Raw genomic sequence first — 14,730 nt, forward strand, 5'->3', positions numbered from 1 at the left:
CCAACGGGGAAGGTCATTGTCAGAAATCACCCCAGTGGAGCGTCGCGCTTTGGCTACTCAGAGCAGAGACACTCCTCTACCCACGGGGAGGGCATGACTTTCAGGAGTTCTCCCATGGCCTCCGCTCAGCACGACCGGGAGCCGCCAAGTGCAAGCCTGAGTGCAACTACACGGTAATAATCCAGCAACCGAGACCCCACCCTCAAACAGGCAAAGTCCAAAGAGTTGTTTTTAAATACCTTGCTGGGATCTGGAAGAAAGGAAGAAAACCAAGTGTAAAACACACAGCAGCCTTTCTTTCTTTCTTTTTTTTTTTTAATAGGCTGTTAAAACGTCTTTCAAAGATTCCCCCCAAATGAAAAGAAAAACCTGGGTCATCCTCTGAACGCTGACATGATTTAAATCAAAACGCGGGCTGTTTCGGGGATTTCATATAACCCCACAGGCGGTCCTCGGGCCATCTGGGAGCATCTGAGGAGTCTGTCTCCAGAGGCCCTCGGGCTCAGTCACTGAAGCCTGAACCTCATCAGCGCCCCCGGAACGTTCTTGGGCATCCCGTAGCCCGCGAGCGTGTTCCACGTGGCTGCAGGGGATCCTGGGGGCCCTCCGTCCGACCCGGCTCTGATCTCTGCTCACGTGTTCTCTCCACTGTTATTGAACTCCCTGAAAGCTAAGGGATTAACTGCCCTTGGAACCTCCACTTCCCCCACCCCCACCCCGGTCTCTGTAGTCCTGTGTCGCGATCATGTCACCCACGGAGCCACAGAACACACAGCACCAGTGCCTTGGGGGACAGTTGGAGTCCCACGTTCTAGTCCCACACTCTGGACATTACTCTGGTCTTAAGACTCTTTGAGGAAAGAGAGAAACAAGGATAATAATACTGGGGTTGGGTGGAGGGGGGAATAGGGATACTCATGTTTGTTCTTTCTACCTTCAAGGACATTTTTTTTTTTAAAGATTTTATTTATTTATTTGACAGAGATCACAAGCAGGCAGAGAAGCAGGCAGAGAGAGAGGGGGAAGCAGGCTCCCCGCTGAGCAGAGAGCCCGATGCAGGACTCGATCCCAGAACCCTGAGACCACGACCCGAGCCAAAAGCAGTGGCCTAACCCACTGAGCCACCCAGGTGCCCCCAAGGTCATTTTTTTAAGGGTTCTGGTGAACACCGGAGGCTTTATGGCTCTGCATATATTCAAGTATTCCTGAAGAATCACAGAATCGGCACAGAGGTAGGTAACTCCTTCCTCTCGCTTTTGGCCAATTTGTACTAAAACCAGGCTGCTTTTGCCTTTCAAGAGCTCTTGTCACCTTCTCTGGCTAGGCCGTCCTACTTCATCACAGTGAACGTGACCACCCAGGAGCCGCTGCCAAGAGCCTGTGCCGGGAGCGTGGGAGCAGAGTCACAAGCACACGACTCACAACAAGCCTCCCGTGGATATCCCAGCCCTCGCGTTTGTGTGCAACCCACATTTAGTGGGCGGTAAAACAAAACAAAACAACAAAAAGTAAAAAGCAATTCTTCCCGTTGCCAGACTCAACAACAGCTCCAGGGACAGAAGGTCCCTTTGATCCTACCAAGCAATTTTAAAGTGGGAAAGCACTGGAAACAAGGTTTATTACGTCTGCGTGGGGCACAGCCTTCTCAGTCACCCTCTGCTAGGGCTCCAAGCCTTCCCCTCCCAAACCACAGGGTTTCCTGAAAATCGACACTCCCTCAGCTTGTGCAATAGAGAGGAGCGTAGGAAAGATGTGTATGCCAGGCGGAGTCAGGGCCCCGTGCCCGGGCTGTCAGGCCAATGTCCCTCATTGCACATTATAATCATCTGGGGGAGCTTTAAAAAATGCCCGTGCCCAGCCTGATTGCAGAGCAATTAAGCCAGAATTTCAAGGTGAGGCCTGGCCCCGGGAATCCAAAGAGTTCCCCAGGTAGCTGTCATTTCAGCCAGGTCTGACAACCTGTCTTAGCAGAGCCTGTAGGCCAAGACCTGTCATTTCAGAAGCTAAGAAGATAGCAAGTATCTTAGTGTCCAGGTGGGCTCGTAGAGAACAGAAGTGCCACCCCCACAAGAGAAGGCAGAACGAGAGGGTCTGTGGTCCCTGCTCAGGATGCCGTGCCCTTCACTTTCCCCCATGAGGTGCTGCTGATTGGATGCCTGACCTCAGGGCAGTCCATCTACAGGCTGGCCACAGATGTGCCCTGTAACCCAGCACGAGGCTCTGGAACAGAGAATGCAAAAAGCAGCAGTCTGTCGAAGAATCAAGGGCACGCTGGGAGGAAGAGAGTGTGGGCTATGATATGCGAGCAGAGCATGTGGCCGGTCCCTGGAGCTGCCCTGGCTCCCCAAGTCCTTCAAATTTCAGTTTCAGTCCCTGCATAACCTTTCTGCAAAGCCCACTGTGCCTTAGGTGCCCTGAGCGACACTCTTCTTTTCTACTTAAAGACCCTGAGTCCCAGGTGCACGACCACCCAGGACGGCAGAGAGAAGCAGCAGCATGGAGAAGCAAGAGCAGAGCAGGGCAATTCTCCAAAGGTGCAGAAGCCAGAGAAATTGTAAAAGAATACAGAACGGGCATGGACAGTAGCCCAGGATAACAGGAAGGAAAATGCGTTAAGAATCGTCTGGCAGGAAGGAAAGCTTTAGCCGTGTGAGGCTGGGCAGTGAGAAAATGCAGGTGCTCTGGGATTGACAGAATACAGCAGGAATGGGAGAGAAAAGAACAAGGATCCATGCTGCTGGGGGATGACCTCTGCAAGTTTCCTCTCCAGGCTCTAACTATGGGTCAGCTGCTTCCAGCTGGCTTCAGCCGCAGGAGACTGGAGGGCAAGAAGACAGAAGAAGCCGGGGTCTTCTCGTTCTCCCTCTGCCTCAAGCAGAACTTCTGGCAGTGAATGCCTCCCCCGCCAGTCTCCAAATCCCCCACACAGGCCTAACATGCTCCCTTACAGTTTCTCTTGGGGGATCCTAGTCCAGGCTTGGATAACACCGCTGGCTCCCTTTTCCTCTCCAGCCAGTGGTGTGCCAAAGCTGGCTTGTACTGGCTCAAAAGGGAAGATGGTCAATACTCAGGAATTTTGCAAGCTGGTTGTTAACTGTTGTTACCTTGAAATTGGCCAATGCTACAAATCAAGGCTTTTTCTCCAGGGGAGCCAGTTACCAGCAGACCACTGCCTCCAGGCTTCCTGCTGGGGTCTGTCCGGGGCTGCCTCACTGTCCCTGATGGGTTTTTCTGCCTCTTTCCATCACCATGGAACCAATTCACTGCACAACATTCTATTTTAAATAAATAGTTTCCGTTTTCCTGGTGGGCTCCTGATTGATGTGCAGACAGTGATCTCCTACAGAGCTTAACCAGTTTCCCTGGGAGTGGTAAACATTCAATTCACAACATGGCAGGCTTTAATTTTGTTTGCTCGTTCGTCCACTAATCCCGTTAATCACTTATCCTTGTGATTAATCCTTAAAGCAAATTAATTTTGTGATAAATTAAAAAACTTATGTCACCCTAGCAGGGGATTGGTTTGACTATCAAAAGAACCAGATGTAAGAGACAATCAGGGGATGCCTGGGTGGCTCAGTTGGTTAAGCATCTTGCCTTTGGCTCAGGTCATGATCCCAGGGTCCTTGGATCGAGTCCCGCGTCAAGCTCCTGGGAAACCTGCTTCTCCCTCAGCCTTTCCCCCTGCTCGTGGACTCTCTTCTCTCTCTCTCTGTCAAATAAATATATAAAATATTTAAAAAAAAAAAAAAAAAAAAAGGACAACCAGGTCACGTGATACAGATTTCAGGATGAATGGTCTGGCCTGGCTTGGTTGGGTCTGCCACCAGGCACAGGAAATGGGAAGACGAAGGAAATGAAACATGATCCATTAACTATGCGTACTAATACATGTGCAAAATCACACTTCTCTGCACAAAAGCCTTTTCCCTCCAAGTTCCTTCTTAGTTCCATGATAGCAGGTGCTGTAGCATTTGCCTCACCAAACTTATTGTTTGTTTGTTCCCCGGTTCTTTTTCTTAAAGGAATAATCATAGGGTCTTGGAAGCAGATGGAGATAAATGGTAACAGGACAATCTGCAAGCCATTTGTGGTGGGGGGGGATCAATTCATATAATTATCCTACTTTAAAAATAAAATATATATTGGATCATTAAAAAGTTCATTTTAAAAAAAGATTTTAAAAAGTAGTGGTAAATATTGACCTAATCTAGATGGGAGAAATTTCTAATCTCAAAAAGAAAAATTTTTTAAACTTGGTACATTTTGTTATATAAAAATGGAGGGGCACCCGGGTGGCACAGTTGGTTTAGTATCGGACTCTTGGTTTCGCCTCAGGTCACAGTCTCACGGCTGTGAGATCGAGCCCTGCACCGGACTCTGTGCTCAGCCAGGAGTCTGCTTGAGATTCTCGCTCCCTCCCTCTTGTGCTCTCTCCTTTTCAAACACATAAATAAATCTTAAGAAAATATATTTTTAATGGAAAAAAATTCCTACTGCTTTCAGCGAAATAGAAGTGCAAACTGAAAACTGGGAAATATGTTGTAATAAATAGGACAAAAGTCAATTTCCTTAAGAGAGAAACATATAAATCGGAAAGAAAAAAACACACTGAGATTCTATGTCAGACAGTGCTGATTGCCTTCTTGAATCTATTCCCTCCTCCTCTCTGGTTTTGCCATGCACAGCAAAGAGTTCAGTTTCAGAGGAGGGATCACAATTGGTCCAAGCCTAATGTCCGAATCTCATTTCTTGATTTCCCAATTCCCTTGCAGTGAGGGTGGCCTTATGACCTGATTCTGGCCAATGAGACATAAGGAGGAATCGGGTGGGAGGGCATCTGGAAAAGCTTTCACTCTCATGGTAAAGCACAAGCAGATCTGGCTCCACCACAGCCCCTTCCTCCTATCTGGAACAGGAAACCGATGTTCAGAGCAGTTGCAGCCATTTTGTGCTGTAAGACACCATCCTGACAGCCTAAACCACTAAACCAGCTACTGCTTGTCTACTTCCAGAGATCTTTTAATATTAGAAAATTGTATTTCCAATTTGTTAAAGCCATGGTAAGATCTGTTATATATGACAAGAAGCATTCTGAATATAAATCTTGAAATAAAAATGGGCAAAAATATGAATAGACAATTCATAAATCATGAAATGTAAATGAGTTGTAAACATATGAAAAAAGTTGAAATTCATTATAACCAGTGTTAGACATAAAATCAAGTTAAAAAGTGGTTTTTCGACTACAAAATTAACAAAGGTTAAAAAAATAATAATAATATCATCCAGTGCTGAGGTGGATATGGTAAAACAAGAGGCTTCTCACACTGCCAGTCAAGGTGAAATATGGTGGAACATTTTTGGGGGGAAGTAATCTGGTAACATGTAATAAGAATTTAGAAAATAAATTATTATAAACTAAGGATTCTACTTTGTGTAATTTACCCTGGGGAGACAATTTATTATTTTTTTTTAAGTTTTTTTTTTACTTATTTATTTTACAGAGAGATAGAGAGAGCATAAGTAAGTAGGCAGAGAGAGAGGAAGAAACAGGCTCTCCACTGAGCAGAGAGCCTGATTTGGGGCTCGATCCCAGGACCCTTTGATCATGACCCGAGCTGAAGGCAGCCGCTTAACCTGAGCCACCCAGGCGCCCCCTAGGGAGACAATTTAAATTGAATTAAGGATGTAATCATGAAGGTTTGTCACAGTATTATTTAATAAAGCAATAAGAAATTTTAAAAAGTAAGAAAAAAATCAAAGTGATTAATTAACTTAATTAATAATTAAATTCTAAAATATATACAGTAGAATAGTCACAAAAAATAACACCAGAACCTTTCTTTGGCAAGTGGGGAGTTTGGTCACTGCTGGCCCCAATCCCTTCTTTCATCATTAGAAAGTCTGACACACAGTGCGATGAGGAAGCTAGCTCCTCTGGTAGGCCAAGCTGATATTTTAAGTACGACCTTTAAATAGGGCCATTGGCAATGCCAACAAGGAAACATTCCTGGGAAGGAGAGTGAGGTGAGCCTACAGCTCTCGAATATCACGGCCCATGCAGAACTAACTGCAGGAGAATAGGCCTGAATTGATTCAGTGAGAGTCTTGGCCAGCTGATTCTGTTCTAAGACTCAAGTATGCTAACAGAGAGAAACATGTTTTCTAACACAATCTTCTTTGTCTTTGGTTTCCCCAAGTCTTCCCTTCCTTCCCTCTGTATTCCTTCACGGACGTAAGTTAAGGTCCATTTCATTAGAAATTGAGCATCTACTAGATGTGTAAGGTTCTCCATCCCTAAGACGATCTTCAGTCACATGGAACTCAAGACTGACCTACAGAAGGCAATTTACCAAGAATACATTAACATTACAATATGTATGAAACATTAGAAAGAAAAGGGTGGAAAAACATCCAGGTATTCTTTTTTTTTTTTTTTAAACAAATCATTTCAGGGGCACCTGGGTGGCTCAGTGGGTTAAAGCCTCTGGCTTCAGCTCGGGTCATGATCCCAGATTCCTGGAATCGAGCCCCACATCGGACTCTCTGCTCAACAGGGAGTCTGCTTCCTCCTCTCTCTGCCTGCCTCTCTGCCTACTCGTGATCTCTGTCTGTCGAATAAATAAAATCTTAAAAAAAAAAAATCGTTTCAAAAGATGTACTTATGAAGTTAAAAAACATAGCCAAACATTTTGTATTTCCTTATGATCCAAAGAAACGGCCACCATTTTTTAGTTAACCTATGACAATTATAAGAAATAAAATAATCGTAAAAGGGTTAGAGTCCCTTTAAATATCATGCTCAAGAGACAGCCGCCATTAACGGTTTGGAGCACATCCTCACAGAACGCACACGAGCTTCCTAAAGCATAACTGGTTGCCTGTGATGTTTCCTATATACGGCTGATCCCACGAGGGATACCCTAGCATCCCTTATGCCCTGTTCCTTGATAATAACTTTTGGTCAGACACAGGGCAGCCTAGCATTATATGTGCTCTCATGTCATGCTCAGTGGAAAAAAGAGTTTTAACGTGGAAACATCTCAGTGCCATTACAGGCTGGGTGGGCAGTGTGTGGCTAATCACGTCACCCTCTTGGGGCTCTGTGGTTGGAGGCAGGGTTGCGTAGTAATTAATGCGGGTGGAGTCCACAAATCCAACACTTCCTGCAGCAGTATCTCCATCAGGTTCCTTATCCTCCCTGAATTCCCTCAGCAGAAAGGAGATAAAAAAATATCCCTTCCCTCAGGCTGTTGTGGGAATTAAATGAGCAAACGCATTGGTAGAGTTTGGCACAGAGCGAAGGCTAAGCAAGCATTAGCTATCACTACTGTGGTTACCATTTGCTTTTAAAAGACTGAAGTGCCTGTTCTATCGATTATGAGACTAAAAACACAAAGATAGGAAAAACTTGGAAAGCTACAGGACTTCTAATGTCACACAGCCTCCAAAGGACACTGCCCCCCAAACCTTGGGGTATGAGACTATAATATGATGGTAGTTCCATAAGTACTGCCATGAGAGACCAATCCACGGCCATCACTAGATGGATGGGGACGTGTGAGAGAAAGATCTCCCCGAGGGTTAAAGGGTTACAGGAATGAACTAAACTGCTGTTCCTGGAAGCTGCAGACATGACAGATCCATGAGAACACACAAGCCTACATGGCAGACCTATAAATTCTGGATGGTTCCCGTGGTCCCTTTCCTGAGGCTACATGGGGCTGCTGGAGGGCAAGCTACAGTTAAATGAATACTTCCTCTTACCATCAACCAAGAATGTTCATAGACCCACCCCATCGGAGGCAGAGTCTGGGTTTTATTTTCTACTGAGCCAACCCAGGGTCTGGCACATGGTAGGTATCCCATAACTAGGAGCCTGATTGTTTCCTGAAAGTCTCTCTGTGAGCCAGAGGCCGGTGTCACAGGCTGGTCGAGTAGAGGACAAGCAGAAAGCCTAGGGCAGGAGAGTGTGTATCTGGCTTTTAACCTCTCCGGGTTGTTCAGCGTCCATGGCTGCCAACACGCCACGATTTGGAAATACACATTCCCCCTGGAATAAGCCACAGCTACTAAGTTCTGGAAAATCTTCCTGGGCTGCAGCCTTGCCATTGGACTCAGTCTAAACTTAGACGCGCCATTTCACCGCCTGATGACATCAGGCACTGTGATACCTTATACTTTGTAAGTTTTCTGCAACAGGAAAAATAACTATTTTTGATTTATTGGTATCTCTTCTGTGAGATGAGTGCTTGATATAATCTCTTGGTACTTTCTATTTCAGTTACGTTTATGAGACCGGAGTGGGTGGGCTTGGGGGATGCTGTGGGGGTGACAAGTAGGGAGTTGTGTTTTTCAAAGATTTGTGACAAAGTAAGATGCTTTTCAGATTTTATATATTAAACATGTATGTATATATACAAATATGTATAGATATACATTATACTATGTGTATTTGTGTATATACATGTACATACACACACACACACACACACAATTTTCTACAAGGTGTGAGAGAAGTATGGGGCAAATTTCCACCTGCCACTAAACTGTGATTCAAACTCTCCGCCCTTCTTTTCTCACTGAGGCTAGAACCACAGCCTGTGCCAGGTCTCAGAAATCATTCCCAAGTCAATAGCCCCAGGAAAAACCCTTTCTACAAGAAGAGGAACTGTCAGATTGGAATTTCAGCGGTTAATTTCCCCCTCTTGAACTGGCTTTCAAAGTATTTCTGTAGGACAGATTCCAGACTCACAGGACAGAACCGGATCAATGTAACAGAGACTGTTGGGTCTTAACAGGGTTCAGAGGAGGGAGGAATCCCATCAGGCTGGGCAGAGGGTCGGGGGGAAGCACACTCAGAATGAGAAGTGAGGTGAGAAGCTAGGACTGCAAAAGCCTCTGAGTCTGGCCTGTGCAGGTCATGAAGGCCCCCATCAGGTTTTCTCCAGAGGCCTATTACAGGCAGGAACCTTGCCTGTCCATGGTGTCTCTGTTGCGAGGCCAGGAAATCCACTATCCTTGCCCTCATCTGCCTTCCTAGAATCTTGGGAGCTTGGGAGGTGCCCAGCATTCCTGGCCAGCTGACCACGGGTCCCTTCCCCATCCTGGCAGTGTTAGGCTCCCGGGGAGACAAGAAGCAAGCTCTGACTGCCCAGCAAACCTCCACGGCCTGTTCACCATGTGCCAGGAGCTGTGTCAGGACACAGGCCCTAGCTGTGTCCTAGCTGTGTCACCAAAAGGAGAAGCATCAATTTTTGCCCTTTTTTCTGTTGTTGTTGTTGCCTATTTTGCCTATTTTTAAGACACAGCAGTAACACACATGTGGTATTTTGTGTTCTGCTTTTTCACAGAACAATGCCTCCCACGCATCATTTTCCCCACAGTTGTATTTGTGATAAGCTTGAGGTGTCTCTACAGCCTTGACAACAAGGTAGCCAGAAAATGTAAAATTTGAATAAAATACTGGGTACGATACAATTATCTCCATAACGGTCCATTATAAATGGCTGCGCTTTAATCAGATATTTAGATTTGAAACTTGGCACTATTTTGCTATTATTTTCCCACTATTTTGCTATTTTGTAATACTGCAATGAATATCTATGGGTATACATTCTTTTTTTTCCTCAGGGGAAAAAATATACAGTATACAGTATAGTGGAAAGAATATATATTTTAGAGCCAGATAGACTTGGGTTCAAATTCTAGCTCTGTCGGTTAGGATCTATGTGACCTTGGGCAAGTTCCTTCACCTCAAGACACTTGGGTTTCCCTTCCATACAAACCCATCAGTGCTACTTATCCCAAGTGACAGTGGTGAGGATTACTTAATGCTAATGGGTAAAATCATTCTGAGATAGATCGGGATTTAAATTCTGGCTCTCCTGCTTAACTGGGACAAGATACTCAACTTCTGTTAAGCCGTTTCCCTCTCTGTGAAATGGAAATTCAAATATGTATGTAATGAGGTTCTTGGGACAATTAATTAAATACATATGATGTGTTTAGTACAGTGCCGAGTACACAGTAGGGGATCGATAAAAGTTAGCTGTCATTATCACAGTAATTACTATTATTACATAAGAAGGCAGCACTTGATAAATGCTGGTACCTCAGACTCCTACTGAGGAGAAATATCCAAGAATCGGGGACTGGGTCAAGGGTAAGGCATATGTTCATAAGCAGCGCCATATTGTTCACCAAAAGAACCACACACCACCAACAGCACGATGAATCTATCCACTTCACGGCCAGCCTCACCAGCAGTTTTTATTTTGTTATTTTTAAATACCTCAATTTTCACTTCTTTATTACTGCGAAGGTGGCCATTTTCTCATCACGTCTTGTTTCCTGTTGGGATATCGTCTAGCATGAACACCTTATTTCTACCTTGTGCCTGTTTATCAGTTTGAATCTTGGTGTTTTCCTTCAATATTTGAATAAACTCTTTATGTATCAGGAACATAATATTTAATGCAAATACTTTCCAGAGAGGGCTGGTACCGATGCAGGAAGACCAGGGCTAGATCTGTGCGTTGAGGAGCATTTCTACGGGTGGGGCTGTTAGGTCTTGCATGGGGAACTCAACTAACTACTCCCACATCAATCTCTAGGCATCTCCAGCCCCGCAGGACACTGTGGTTCCAGGTTTCTAACTAAAGGATCATTCTTAGTTGTCTTGTAGACACTTCAAGCCTATCATAGACATAATTAAACTCCTCAGTTGTCCCCCAACTAGCAAAGTTTCCAAACTTCTCCGTTTGGTCCCTTAATGTCCTAGCCAAGTTATCTGGCTATTGTTTCTCATTGCAAGTACCCTCTCTGTCCACCCCATTTTCCAAAGTTTGTGTTAGACCACTTTACTTTAAGGAAAGACCTACACAAAACAGGGAAAAAACAGTCCCTGTTTTGGCCAAATGGAATCCGAAGAGCATTTTTAGTTTTATGGAGAAAGGTAAAAAGACAAACTAGAGTCTAGCCTATGTTTGGGAGGGAGGCAGCCCACAGCCCAAGCAGCCAGAATAGCATACTGCCCAGCTCCTTCTCGAAGGAGTCACACTCAGCATCTCAGCACCAAAGCTGCAAGGCCTTTTTTTTAAAGTGGTTTATTTATTTTTTTTTAACTTTTTAAAAACGATTTTATTTATCAAGAGTGGGAAGGGGAAGAGGGAGAGAGAGAATTTCAACCAGACTCCATGCTGAGCATGGAGCCCTACAAGGGGCTCGATATGACCACCTGAGATCAGGACTAGAGCTGAAATCAATCCGGAGTCAGAGGCTCCAGCCACTGAACCGCTCAGGCGCCCCCAAGCTGCGGCAGTTCTGAACTGTGTGAACGAACATCTGTGCCTTATCTCTGTTTATTTCGTGCATCCTTTATCAAAGATGCATCCTATGGTTTCAATAAGCCTAAAAGACGTTATTTTTGGTGTCTGGGAATGCTCAAAAATTTTTCCATATGAACTCTTGGTAATCACTTCTTTCCTTTATGCTGTGTGGGCTTGTGACGCTTTCTAAGGAAATGCTTTATTTTTGGATAATGGGGAAAATCTGCAGAGCACAAAGCCCTCCCAGTCTCTCACATGGGTCTGTGGTACAGCATCCTAAGTAATAATCTTGTATGAGAAGTCATGTGTTCTGACTTTTGACTTGGAAAATATGATCATACATATCAAGAAAATGAGCAGAGGCAGCCAAGTTGACATGTTATCTCAGGCCTTTTTCACATGCCCGCATCTGCTACTGAAACCCGTGCACGTGAGCTAGTACTTAAGCAGAACAAAGCCCAGGAGAGGGCTATCCAGTGATGGGTGTCTGACTGTGGGATTCGGGAATCAACCAGGAGGAAAGAAAGTACTAGAAATAACTGTCTTTAGCATTTGGTCCAAGTGTCTGCTGTCCTTCAATTAGTTTTATATATTAATGGTGACATTTTTGAAATTATTGGGGGTAATTATTTGTAACAATTTAATCGTTAGCAGTATTGATTTTGTCTTAGCATTATGCCTTCTTCTGTGCATGTCCCAGTTATGATATCAGTGCCACGCTATCAGAAAGAGTGTTTCAACCTTCCTCCTGAGGGCCAACCCAATGGCTTTGCCCCCTGTGTGTAGTTCCAGGTCCCCCTAAGGGCAGCTGTCCTGGGCACCATGAGCTGCTATTGGAGAAACACAACAGAGCAAACAGCAGTCCAGATACAAAAAAATCAAAATTCCCTTGAATGAAAATGAAACCAAATAATCTCACTATTTCTAAGACCACAGTTCATGAGGAGCACGTTGATAGTAACATCCTAAGTGGAAGCTTCCCCCTGTCATTTCCTAATTCTCCCCTCAGTTTCCCCAAGAATACATACTGGATCACGTATGAAGCCCCGTCCTCTCTAGAGAAACAAAAACACCTCCAAGGACACACACCGAGAGCCACCAGTTCCTTAGTCTTTTTGGGAAATGGGTTGAAAACAAACTGCATACAATTCTAAAGTTCTCCTTCCCGAGGCTGGGTGTGTCTGTGTGTAGGGCACGTGCATCTGTGTGGGTCTACACACGTGGATGCGTGTGGGTGTGAACACAATGTGCCCACCCAGTGAGGAAACGGTGGAGCCTATTTTTCTAAAAGCAGAGTATGATGGCATGAAATACACATCCTCACCCCTTCCAATACTCGTTACTCCCCACAGGAGCTGTATCGGCTGAGAGGAGTGAAGACCGGGCTTTGAGCCCAGTGTATTCTAACTGCTTCTACAAAGACCAACGAGGGTTTTCCTACATGAAGAGTATCTTTGGAGGGTTTTTTTTTTTTTTTTTTTTTTTTTTTTTTTTTTGGTGGTGGTGGTGGGGGGAGGATCGCCAGTGCAATCTTTGGAAAGAGGTGGAAACCTAGAAGCGACATCACCAAGAAACTGCTCGCAAACAAAACGGCTTTCTAAATTCGAGTCAAGGATGTATTTTTGGTCTGAGAGGGATGCCCAGAAACGCCTACCACAGGCACCTGGAGAAAGCCTTGAGGAGGTCTGTTCTAGAACTGGCGAGCAAGTCCTTCTGTTCACTCCAGGACCACACTGTCCCACCAGAAAAACTGGTTAATTTACATCCCAGGCAATTACCGGTCGATATCGTTCTCAGGTATCTAACCCCCATCCGTAACACCGTATGGCAAGATCAAGGGTAAAATGTCGCAGCAACTTCTCCACGGGAGCGCCACGCGCAAGGAGACCCGCCCATTCCAGCCGCTCCGCGCGCCCCAGTGCGAGGCCGGCTCGCCCCGCAGCACGGCCAGTTCCTGGAACGGGGCCTTCAGGGTGGGAGCCCTTCGCCGCCAGGGAGACGCCGCCTCGCCCAGGCGCCGCGGACGGTGGGCGCGGGGTGGAGACAGGCTGTTCTGGGGTCGCGGACGAGTGTGCGGGGCGAGGGCGGACCGCGGGGAGGACCAGGGCAAAGAAGCACGTGTTGCGCTCGGGCCAGGGTTCCGCCCCATTTCACCCGCCCACCCGGCCTCCGCGACCGCCCGGGGGCACCTGAGCGCGCGGCACGGCGTCGTCGGCTGCCCGGACAGTCGGGACCCAACGGCCGACCACCGCCCACGTGCGTGTCCAGCCCGGGGCGCCTCAGCTCCGCGGGACCCATTCCGGGAGAAACGCTCCGGAAAACCTGCCAGCACGGCGAGGGCAGGGTCGCTGCGCAGCGCCCCGCAGACTGGCGGGTCGGGGATGCCGCGCGTGGGCAGAGCACAGCCGGGCTCCCTATCTCCCGTCAGAGAGCCGCCGAGTCCAGCTTTCCCCCGCGGATGCTGCGCGTCCCGGGGCCGCGACAGGTGCGCCGCGAGGGCTCCGCGCCCTGCTCCGCGCGCGCCTCGGGGCCGGGTAGGGGAGCCCCGCGCGCTCCAGGGGTTCGGGTAGGGGAGCCCCGCGTGTTCCAGGGGTTCGGGTAGGGGGGCCTCGCGCGCGCCGGGCCCCTGCAGAAGACAAAGGAACTCGTTCTCTACCTGATCCTGTCCTTCTCTGCCCTCTGGAGCTCCTCATTTCTTTCCAGCACCTGGAGGATCTTCCTGGCCTCCTCGTCATTTAAGAAGCTGAAATCAAACCCCTGAGGAGCTTCCGTCATGTTCTCTACCGTGTGTGAATGAAGCTCCTTGGCGCCTCTTGTTACGAAGACATTTTTCAAGGCAGAGACCAGTTTCAGGAACTTGGTCCCGGAGCCAGTAAGAAGCCCGCCCCTTTGAAAATCTACAACCACAAACTTCGGGAACGGCCCACACCTACGGGGCTCTCATTTCGACAACACCTTAATGACAGGGTTGTGTCAGCCTCTCCAACCGAGACGCAGAGCGATCGGCGGCGCCGGCAGAGGGAACCAATCCCATTCCAAAGGGAGGGCCCTTGGGCGGCTCTCCTCCCCCTGCCGGTCCACCGCCTATCACACTCGTTAAAGTAACAATCCTGCCTCTTTGGGCACGGAAATGAGGCCCGAGTTTAAGGGTTGGCGCCAACGCAGTGTTTGCTTTGGCCGGCGGTGATTGCTCTCAGAACTCCAGCTGGACTAAGAAGGAGTGAAAAGGAATGAGATCCACGACTAATCCTCCTTTTCAGTAAAGTTGCAGTGGGACCTTCAGATCTGGTACGAGAGTCCCATTTGAAATACCCAGAAGGGCTGAACCATATGGACACGAGACTGATCTGAACCGGGACCAGGGGCTAAATCGAGTGCATCCCTGGAAATGAGGTCT

At 47.0% G+C, this 14,730-nt stretch overlaps 1 protein-coding gene across 2 annotated transcripts in view; it reads right to left on the bottom strand.

Annotated features, from left to right (window-relative positions):
• EXPH5 (exophilin 5) overlaps positions 1 to 14,300 on the bottom strand; it is a 68,803-nt gene extending 54,503 nt beyond the window's left edge. For both annotated transcript variants that reach the window (XM_059179729.1, XM_059179728.1), the window contains exon 1: positions 13,990 to 14,300. In XM_059179729.1, coding sequence (XP_059035712.1) covers positions 13,990 to 14,108 — 119 coding nt within the window. In that variant the 5' untranslated portion in view covers positions 14,109 to 14,300. The remainder of the gene's footprint in view (positions 1 to 13,989) is intronic.
• Between the last annotated feature and the right edge of the window lie 430 nt (positions 14,301 to 14,730).

The sequence above is a fragment of the Mustela lutreola genome, chromosome 1, assembly GCF_030435805.1.
Source record: "Mustela lutreola isolate mMusLut2 chromosome 1, mMusLut2.pri, whole genome shotgun sequence".
Classification (NCBI taxonomy): Eukaryota; Metazoa; Chordata; class Mammalia; order Carnivora; family Mustelidae; genus Mustela; species Mustela lutreola.